Here is a 10,952-nt window from a genome sequence, read left to right as displayed (position 1 = left end):
CACCTCCGCCTCCCTGTATCTTTCTTGAAAACTATGAAAATGACTTCTCTTTCTTTCCTCTTTTTTTGATTGAGACACGTCCCTTGTCGCCCACGAACGCATGTGGACAAACTTCTCACACATGGCTCCTTTCAGTCCTTTTGTCCCGCTCCCTGCCCTGAGCATTCTTTCCCTTGGTTACCGGTTGTCATGGTTTCGGGAGCCCCTGTAGGCTAAAAAACTGGAGGGATTAAAAGCGGCCATTTTGGGGGACAGCTGGGCCAGGTTGGTCCCTGTTGCCCCCTGTCCCACTCCCAGTCACTCTGGGGGGAAGAGGGGTGGCATTGTGTGAGGATTAGAGCTTCCTGTGTGTCAGCTCATTACATGGGGTGGGAAGAGGAGGGGGGGGGGGGGGTACAGCGGGTGAGAGCAGAAAGAGTGAGGGAGAGAAATGAAAGAGAAAATGAAAGAGAGTGTGTATGAAAGAGCGTATGACACAGAGAGAGAGGGAGGGCAAGGCAGGAGGGGGGTGGAGGGAGGGAGGTGGTGGCCTCTACAGCTGCACCCTCAATCACACTCATACAGGCTCTGATTATCCTTTTCACACATACATACACACACACACACACACACACAGTAGTGGGGAACTGAAACATATTAAAAGACACTGAGGGCAAAAAAAAAGGCAGAATTAGGAGACAGCGTCCCAGACAAAGGACCCCCGAATCCAGACACACTGAGAGCTGGAACAAACAAGTGAAAACTGACCAACAGCGGAATAAGAGTCATGCAAACAGAATACTTAAACAGATAGATGAATTCACAGGGAACACAGATGGAAAAAAAACCACACAAGTCTCCTCTTCACATTGTTTTATTTATCTTTTATACATCACATGGGAAGCATGGGAACATACTTGGTCATTGCTACAAAAAAAGGGGGGGGTTACAAAGGGGTAAAGCAAAGCATACAAATACTAAACTGGGCTAAGCAGGAATGCAGTGACAATTTCTGCAGGAGCAGAAAACTCTCAAGTGCTTTGAGAGAGGAGAGGAGAGCAGGGGGAAGGTGGGGGAAGGAGAAAGGAAAGATAAAGGAGGAGGGAGACGTATAACGGACAGGGCTCATCCTTGTTGTTGATTTGAACGTGGAGAACAACAAGGAGGAGCGTTTACAATCATCAATATGAATAAGGCTGCTAGCAAAGTTTACAGCTATAAGTACAAGGACTGTCTCACGAAAGTACTGATAATCTAACACAATCATCGTCATCATTATTATTATCAACATCATCATGGTTATCGTCATTTCTAACATGTTTAATTAAAAGGTAACTTAGGGTATTTTTCAACCTGGACCTTATTTCCCATGTTTTGTGTCTAAATAGGAAATACCGTACTGTACTGCACAAAACTATGCTACAACATAATCCTAATGGGCAACTGTGCACCATCAAACTAAGTAGGGATGGGTATCAATAACTGGTTCTAAACCTGTATTGGTTCCTGACTGGTCAGTACAGAAATACTGACAAACAATAATGCTATTTATGTAACATTACATCAACAGCTCACAGGACAAAATGTTCAACAGTGTTGGCTCATGTGTCTAAATGTGATAAAAAATTCACCTAAATGCAATAATTCAGGAAATTCAACTTAGTTAATGGCTCAATCTTTTTACATCTTGTCATGTCATGTCTTTATTTCTTGCACCAAATTATGATGAGTAGTATCAATAAGAGTATCAGTAAGTAGTACAAATTCCTAACAATACCCATCCCTGAAAATTTGTCCACTGGAAGTGGTTGTTTTGAGCTGGTAATTGTTTGAGCGGTTGAAATACAAGCCAAGACATTCTTGGTGAGTTTTATTTTTTTTTATGTCAAGTTTAAAATAAAGTATATTTTATGATAAAATTACTGTTTCCACAAATTGAATATGGTTAATTTGCCAACATTTATTTGTGGTCAAACAAAACGTATCTTACTCTTGAAAAAAAATCCCGTCTACAATGATGTTGGACACTTGGAATAACAATCTGAGCCTGTCAGTGACAACAACAAGCACTTTTAGTGGACATGCTTTGATGTACACAGTTGCCCAGAGGGATTATGTTTGAGCACTCTTGTTCAATACTGGACCAGTTTCAAAAATCTGAGTGCCTATTTGTACCCGGGTATAAACAGGGAGACAACAGCTATTTGGCTAATCACACCTGGCCCCTTATTTTAGTACGAAAGAGCGACAAAGTCACTCTTGATAAGAGCTTGTGGTGAATGAATGGGTTAAAAGAAGGGCTTTCCAGTGGGAGATTGGTGTTTGAGCGTGGTGTGAAATTACATGTCAGTGGTACTTGTTATTTACAGGTTTATTATTATTTTCAGTTTTCAGTTGCAAGAAAGGAAGATAATGTTTTTTTCTATGCCATACAGGTGGAAATAGACACACTGGCTATTTACACACTCAGTACAAGACAAGGTTGACTACAGTTTGTCTCTTCCATGCTCAGGTATATGCATCCCAGTGCAAATAGTCATATTGGTTATTCCAACCTGGGTGAAAATAGTATCTTCCTTCAAAAATTCTTGTCCCCATTAATCACTTAGACACAAAACATGGAAATATAGGGTTGAAAAATACCGGAATTACCCTTCAAGTTGATGTTTCGGCAGCACAGGACACAGTGCAACTCACAGTGCAACTCAGCACATCAGAAACATGCTTACAGCAGCATGGCATTCAAAAAGGAAAGAAGAAAGTAACAAAAAAAGAGAAAAGGCATAAAATGTAACCGCAGCTCATATGTACAAACATTGGCCATTACTAATTTGGCCTGTTTTGGTATGGAGTTCTTCTTGTAAAAATTCTGGACTGTCCTCTCATTCAAATCAGCTTATACAGTATGTGCTGAAACAGGTGTCAGCAAAAAAAGCGCAAACAATTAATTCTCATTGTGACAATGCTATGACGTGTGTACGATAAGGCCTCACTGTGGTCTTTGAAATACAAAAATACATAGCTAAAATACTACATTCACAAAGCTCTTGTAATGTTACTACAATGTAACTACAATAGAAACTAGATCTATATGTCTAATACAAAAGGTAAACATGAATTAGAATGGATAACTCTAGAAAACAAATGTCATTCTATTAAAAAAATACATTCCCTTGTCAGGACCCTTTAAAGACTGACTGCAGCCATTTAACAATACTAAGTCTTCTACACAGTAGTGTCCATAGGCTCATCCGCCACGCTATTAACAACACTGATTGGCAGAGGATCTGTGCTGTCACCTTTATCGGCCACTCCCTGCTTTTCTTCCTGTTGTCCCGGGTTGTTGTTATTGGCTGAATGTGAACTGCGATCCTCCATTATGTCATTGTCATTGGTTTGAGCCTTAGAGGGGGTATTGGTCAGCACTCCAGGGTGAGTTTTCATATGGCCCTGTCATAACATGGACACAACACAATATAAGTTTTCTCCAGAACAACATCAAGTAATAAAATCACAATAATTAACTTTTGACTAGAGATATTCAAATACCATTTTACCTTTCTGATTTTGATAATGATACCTGAACTTTACCTATACGAGTGGTTCCCACACTTTTTCTGGCAGGCCCCCATTCAGAAGCAAAAAAAACAGTTCATGCCTCCCCACTGCACATTTTTTAGTTAATAATTAACAATTACAGGGGAAGCAACTGATATAAAAGGATTCAAATTGAATATTGTAAAATAAATGTCAGCATGACAGCATCAGCACACTTTGTATGTTTATTATCCCTACGTAAATCATATTCATTTAACATTGTTTTGCTCAATATATCTCCCCTGGTCATCCACACCCGCCTGCAGTGGCTTCACGCCCCCCTCAGGGGGGCCCATCCCCAGGTTGAGAAACACTGATTGATACCAAATACCAACCGTATCTAATTTAGTGTACAGGTCACTATTGGGAAGTAGCAGGGTCTCATTTCAGGGCTAAAAAATTACATGTATGAGAATATCCTCAACCCTTACCTTAAGTCCACTACGGCTGGCATATGCTTTTCCACACTGGGAGCAGTTGTAGGGTTTGTCTGGGCGAGAGGGCTGGGTGTGCAGTGCTGGTGCTGGGACAGACGGCTCTGCATCCTCTGAGGGCTTTTCTGGCTCTCCGTAATCCTCCTCCATTGGAGTGTCCTTCTCCGGCTCTGGATCCAGCTCTGGCAAAGGCTCTCTGGTTGTGGTGGTCTCACTCTTGGCGTTGCTTTGGGCAGCATTGCTCTCTTGTGCCTCTTGTTGTACACTGCCACAGGCCTCTTCTGCTTCAGGGATAGCTTTGGGGCTGGCAGGCGGGGTGAGGGCAGGTGATGGATTTGCAGCTGGGGGTTTGGGGTTAGAATCAGGACTCGTAGTCGGTTTGTCTGTAGGGCTGGGTTCATCATTATTAATAACTCTACGCGGCATATCGTTTTCTACTCCAGGCTTCGAAACACAGAGCGAAAGAGGGGTGTCATCTGCCTCTGCATCTCCATTCACTACAGCTGAATGAGAACTAGCTAAGGGTGCTTTGAAAGGGCTGGTGCTGCGCAGGTCAGCATGGGTCTCCTCCTCAGAGTTCATGGGGCTACCATCAGCTGGGGTGTTGTCTCCCAGATGCAGGGGGTCCTCAGCTCCCACTAAGGGGGGATTACGGGTCAGGGGTGGGCTAACACTGGGTGTTGAGCCTTCTGATTCATCTGTCTTCAGAGAACTGGCATCAGCAGCTGTGGATTGCTTAGACCCTGAGTTGAGAGCATCCATTGAAGACTTGGAGTTTGTTGTTAAGGCCAGAGGAAGGATTTGTTGGGCGTTAGATGGGGAGTCTATGGAGTCATTCACGCCATCTTCAAAGTTCTGCGTTTCTGCGCCATCTTCAGCAGGCATATCTTCATCAGGTGGTATTTGCCCTCCTAGATGCAAACGAATATGATGCTGAAGAACCAAGGCATTAGTGAACTTGCGTGGGCACAATGGGCAGGAGTTCAAGGCACGGGAGTTGGCCGGTCTTGCACGGTGAGTGGCCAGGTGGGCCCTAAGGCTGCCCTTTGTGGAGAAAGAACGACCACACAGCTTACAAGGGAAGGGGCGCTCTCCAAGATGTGTTGCCTGGTGCAAACGCAGAGCTCTGGGGCAACTAAGGACACGCAGACAGACTCCACACTGATTAGCAGCCTGGGCAGTGGGCAGTGAAGGCGCAGTTGTGGTAGATGTAGTGCCAGAACCTGAGACTCCCTGGCTGGTGGTTGTTCCAGCAGCGTTGACACTTGGGCTCAGGCCGAGAGCAGCCAGCATTTCCCTGCGATAGGCACTGGAGGTGGTTGACAGGTCGTGGCCATGTGTGTCCCCATTTTCTTCAGCAGGGGGTTGTAAGGAGGTGGAGGAAGACGAGGAAGAAGATGCACCTCCATGTGGCTGCTTTTCAAGCTTCTGTACCAGGCGCTGCAACTTGGAGGTGTCTGAGGTCTGGGTGGAGGTGGTGGGAGAGGACGAAGAGGGGGAGGAGGTTGATGGTTTGGGGAAAGGTGGGAAGGGGAAGGGTAGCTGATGAGGTGAAGAAAGGTGAGAGGTGGATGGGTGGCCTGGGGGCCGGAGAAGTGCAAGGTGGTGAGGGGACGCACCTCCAGGGAAGAGAATCTTGGGGAGGTGAGCCAGTTGAGAGTATGGAGAGGTTGTATGGAGGGCAGAGTGAGGAGGTGTGTTTTCATCAAATCGCTGCTGCTTTGCTCCTTTGAACTGGCTACTCACGGACGAGGAGGAAGACGAGGATGAAGAGGAGGAAGGCAGCGCAGTGCTAGATGCACTGGCAGCAGCTGCAGCTGAGGCTCTGTTCAGCTGCAGCAGTGAATGGGCTGTGGACAGCAATGCCATGTCCACCGAGGGGGGCAGAGGTAGAGAGGACGGCGAGGGTCGAGTGGATGTCCCAGACAGGAATCCTAAAGCCATGTTCTCTGTCATCCCGGGAATGCTTCCTTTCACTCCATTAAATGACTCGTCATCATCAGCCCGCCGTTTTCTCCTTCTCTGGATGGCGCCAGGAGCTGAGCTGCTCTGTGTTTGTTCAGACAGTGCTGGAGGCAGCAGGGAGAGTGACAGCTCTGGATTCTGCTCTCTGTGCCGTAGGAAATGGGCTTTGAGGTTCCCTCTGGTTGTAAAGCGGCTCAAGCAGACAGGACACTGGTAGGGCCTTTCTCCTGTGTGAGACCTCAGATGGATCTGGAGGGATGAATCGCTGCTTAACACCTTCCCACAGAAACGGCACACATGTTGAGGGCGCCCTGATGAGGAGGCAGATCCCAGAGAGGAGCTGGGCTGGAGATCCTGTGAATGGCTGGTGGTAGGAAGGGGAGGAGTCGGGAAACTGATGCCATTGCTGTGACCAAATGAGGAGGTGTTGGATGATTTCTCATGGAGGTAGCGTGGTGGTAGGCCCAGTGACAAGGACAGAGGGTGTAGGGAGGCAACCGAAGAGCTGATAGTGGATGAAATAGATGAGGAAGGTAATGAGGAAGAGGTAGAGGAGGATGGAGGTCTGCTGCCATTCACATGTGAAGCACCTGATTTGGAGACGGATGGCTGGGGGAAGAGGGAAGATGGAAGGCTAGTCAAAAGTGACGAGGCTGTGGTTACTGGCGTAGCAGTGGAGGGGTGTGTTGGTGATGAAGATGCTGCTCCTGTAGACTTCTGGTTGCTGTCTGGACCACTTGCCTGTGTACTATTATTATTATCTTGGCCAAACACAGCACCTCCAAGCCTTAGCACATGCCTACAGATCTCCTCTGTTATCTGCATCTGGTGGATTTGCCTCTGCTGTAAAACCCTCAACTCCTCAAGAAGCACCGCCAGGGTCGGTGGCACCTGCACCTGTCCCTGCTGTCCTGGAGAGCTGGAGGCTTGCTGCTGACTCGGACTAGAGCTGTCACGGTGAGGTGGCACACACTGAGAAGAGGAGGAGGAAGAGGAAGAGGAGGAGGAGGTAGTGGTGGTGGCTGAGCTGCCCATTGGTGGGGAGGTCATGGTGGAATGAGAGTTTCCTTGGTGGGACAGACTGTGGGAACCTGAGGTTTGACCCAGGGGAGGAGGCGAGTGGGTCTGGGACGACAGCGAGGGGTGGGGAAAGTCTGGAGAGAGGGAAGAGTGGGTGTTGGGGAGGGAGGTGGTGAAGGGGGCAATGTGACTGGGCCAGTGAGGAGGAGGCGAGCTCTCGCTGGGCAAGGAGGGCGCGTGGAGCCCACCAGGGGATGGGCGAGGGGCCAGAGGCGGCTGGCAGTCTTGCAGAGACGTGGGGGATGAGGAGGAGGATCCCGATGAGGTCACTTCTGAGCCAAGAGATGTGGACGGTGACTTCATGCCCAGGTGGTCATCTGAGGATTGACAGAAGAAAATCAAAACTTACTTTTGTTTTTTCTTTTGTTGTAACGTTTGTTTCTTTGCAAGGGCACTGTTAGACATTTCTCCATCTCCAGCCCAGACATCCAGGTATTTAATCAAAAATGTTTGGGTAGAGGCACTTCCTGGACTTAAATTGAGTTTGTTTGAGGTGTTCTTTGGATACACATTTAGTCAAAAATCACAAAAAACTCTCTTTTAAACCAATTGAAATGTCTTTATTGTCATGGCATGGACATGTTGGACCTTTAAACAAACAAACTTAGATGCATTTAGGCATTCAAGCCTTCATCAGGGAGACAAAAACTCCCTGACAAGCCTACAAGGCATACAGGCCTTCATCAGGGGTTGACAGGTTTTTGACTCCCTGACGAAAAACAAGTTTGTCTGTTTTAAGGACCATCATGACGATGGCATGACAATAAAGACATTTTAATTGTTTTAAAAGAGTTTTTTGTGATTTTTGAATCCAGGTATGTACATTCATTAAACTTTTTGCTTCAGTTACAGTGTGTTTATTTCATTGCTTCCAGTTATTGTTTACAGATTATTTTGCATACCAAAAGATCCTATTACGACTTCAAAGAAATGCCCAGCAAGAAATGGCCTCGAAACAAAAAAATAAACAAGTGAAAGAAACTCCACAGTCTATGAGTCTTTGTAATGTCTTGTCTCAATCTGTGCTCTCCGGAGCAAAACTCCTCAAACATCTTGCACACACAAAAAAGCTTACAGACCACCTTGCTGCTATGGTAACACATTTTAGAGGACAATGGGCATCACCAAGACAACCCATAACCCCTCTTAACCCACCCCCTCCCTACAGCAGTTACGTCTTTCATCTCCCTATTCACCCTTCCCCCCTTACGTCACAGTTGAGGTCAAGGGTCGGGCCACGCTAAGGGTTCTGGGCACTGTCCAGACACTCTGATTGGTCAACTAATCTGACCTCTGCTGTTCAGGGGTCAAATTCTTTCAGAATCTTGAGCACAGAGTGAGAAAGAGTAAAAAAGAAAGGGGGGAGGGTAACAACAATGGAGAGACAAACTAACTATTCCCTCCTGGAGAGATATAGTGATGGAATGAAAGACTGTACCTCTGTGAAATTTCTTATACACAAACCTGAACGTGCAGGAAAAATACAAAAGTAACTCTCATGCTAAACTTTCATTTGTGGAAGCTTATCTGCAGAGAGGCTTGGATGTGTGCACTTTAAGATATAATCCACCGCAACACTGAACAAGTGCAAGAGCAATCTCTCTATCCCCTCTGAATCTTTTTTTTCTCACCCATCTGAGCCCCCCTACCCCCCAAGTGTGTAAGGGTATACAGTCAATAGGTCTGGGAAGGCGAGAAAGGGGGAGAAAGAAAGGGGAGGGAAGTATTGAGAAGGTGGAAAATGGGGGAAGAAGGGGTGCACAAGCATGGACGAAGAGCAAAAGAAGAAGAGAATAGAAGGGTGGAAGATTAATCTTTACCAAAAACACTGCCTTTCCCTTCCCCCCACCCATGCCATCTTATTGTTAACAAATAAGAGAGTGCTCTATACTAATCAAAGACCTCCAACAGTCAGCGCTGGAGCAGCCTGTTGGCTTCCTGGAGGATGGAACAGCACATGAAAATGGCCACAGATGTATGTTAGTTAATCCTGCTCTATTCACTGCACAGGGACAAGTTTATTGGCCCCAACCAAAGGGCCTAAGGCCTCCATTTAGTGGGCTGAATGACAAAGCAGGAGGGGTTTCTTTTAGTTGACAAACTTGGACCCTAAACTTTTTTGTCTGTTAAATCAGGTGCGTTTGTTGGAATGTGGCCATGCATACATAAACTTATGATGATGGCAACAAAAAAACGAGAGACTACTCAATAAATACACAGTTCATGCAAGTATGAACCCAAGCTTTTGCTTTTTGTTAAGTTATTTTAAGATCTGAAGACCCTGAGAGTGAAAGTTGCCCTCTTTCACGAAGAAATTCAAGACCAAAACGCATGCACGCTCGTAAAAGATGTTTTCTCACCGTGTGATAGCAGCCTTGGGCCCCCCGGATCCGCGTTAACGAGATGCTGGGGTCGCTTCTGCTTCCGGCGTGACATGATTCACGGCGAGTCAGACAGAGAAGGGGGGCATCAGTCGGTTGAATGGCACTAGGCACGTTTTTGCGCACTTGGGAGCGCTCCTGAAACCATCCAAGCATCTACAGCTCAAAAGTCGCGCAAATCCCGCAAGCCCTGGGATAAAAGGGAAATTGTCTGAAAGCACTTTTAAATGTATAAATAGCGCCAGGAATCCAAAAAGTAGCACATAGGTGTTTGGAAATCCGCAGGTCTGCGCCGTGTCATATGAAGCTGCCCGTGTGTGCGTGTGTGTGGCTGTTTTCTAAAGTCTCTTCTCCCCCAAAAAACTTGTCCAATTTGCGCCCCTCCTCTCCCACTGCTGCCCCGCTGCATGCACACATACAAACACACACCATACACACACACACACGCCATACACACTCACACATACACACACAGAACCACTCCTTGTTCTTCAATGATATTTGCATTTCAATGGCGTGTAACACACAGCCTCCCTGGTTCTCTCTTTCTCTTTCTCCCATGCAGCTTTATTTTCTCTTTACACACTCAACGCAGCAGCTATAAACTTTCAATAAAACATGACAATTAGGTGTCAAAGTCGTTGGATAGAGCCTAAAAATCAATTCAAATACAGAGATTCACATTTTAATCATTCATCAAAAAGAAAATAACAATCATGGCTCAAATTAAGATGTAAAAACATGTCTAAAAGAAATCTAACAGGTGATTCATAAGTCATGTGACCACCAGGTATGCTGTTTACTGTCTAATTCTCAGCCAGGTGTGTTAATAATGAAATTACAGGTATAATAATTGGCGGCACATGGCTTCCATCAGTGAAAGTAAAAAAATCGTCTTCCCAGTGGTGTTAATGTGAGCGAACAGGCGATATTTCCAGCCTTTGATTTCCATAGGGCCAATTATCAACAACAGTGCAGTGAGTGGGGCCACACAGCCATTCCACATGCATGCATGTATTTCGTGTGTTATCATCACCAAAGCGCATAATACAATCCCCCCTCCCTGCCACACACATCCACCCACCCCCTAAAAAAGCATCTTACACTGGAGCTCTATTTAAAAGGCAGAGAATAGATGGGAATCTTTGACAATGGCGTGCTGGACACAGTTGAGTGAGCATCTCCCCTCTCTCACTATGAACCCCCGGATCCGCTGCTGCACAGCACAATGCCCCTCTTTCACCCCCCGCCTTTACTCCTGTACCACGTGGAGAAATGGATAAAAGAGAAAAAAGTGGGAGGAGGTGTTGGAGGAGGAGAAGGGGGGTCATATTTAAGTAGGTGTCTCATGTTATACATACATCCACTCAGAGGGTAGATAAGAAAATGGGGCATTATTTGATTTATAGGGGTAACTACCATGTTTATCTAAAGGGTTACAGTTTGGGCTGCTCAATAAAGTGTCTGACTTCATCATAATAGCATCACCTACAAATAAATAAACTAGTATAAAGTC

At 45.9% G+C, this 10,952-nt stretch overlaps 1 protein-coding gene across 1 annotated transcript; it reads right to left on the bottom strand.

Moving 5' to 3' along the window:
- Window positions 1-2,476: 2,476 nt before the first annotated feature.
- On the bottom strand, window positions 2,477-9,804 carry LOC146305730 (uncharacterized). Its single transcript, XM_084712614.1, has 3 exons — window positions 9,416-9,804; window positions 4,008-7,372; window positions 2,477-3,429 (listed from the first exon to the last, which is right to left on the bottom strand). Exons 1-3 carry the CDS (start codon window positions 9,489-9,491, stop codon window positions 3,205-3,207), a joined length of 3,666 nt encoding a protein of 1,221 aa, XP_084568740.1. The 5' UTR covers window positions 9,492-9,804; the 3' UTR covers window positions 2,477-3,204.
- Window positions 9,805-10,952: the final 1,148 nt, after the last annotated feature.

Source organism: Lutjanus erythropterus, chromosome 23 (assembly GCF_056507025.1).
Source record: "Lutjanus erythropterus isolate fLutEry1 chromosome 23, fLutEry1.hap2, whole genome shotgun sequence".
NCBI lineage: Eukaryota > Metazoa > Chordata > Actinopteri > Lutjaniformes > Lutjanidae > Lutjanus > Lutjanus erythropterus.
This window is presented reverse-complemented; position numbering and strand designations above follow the sequence as displayed.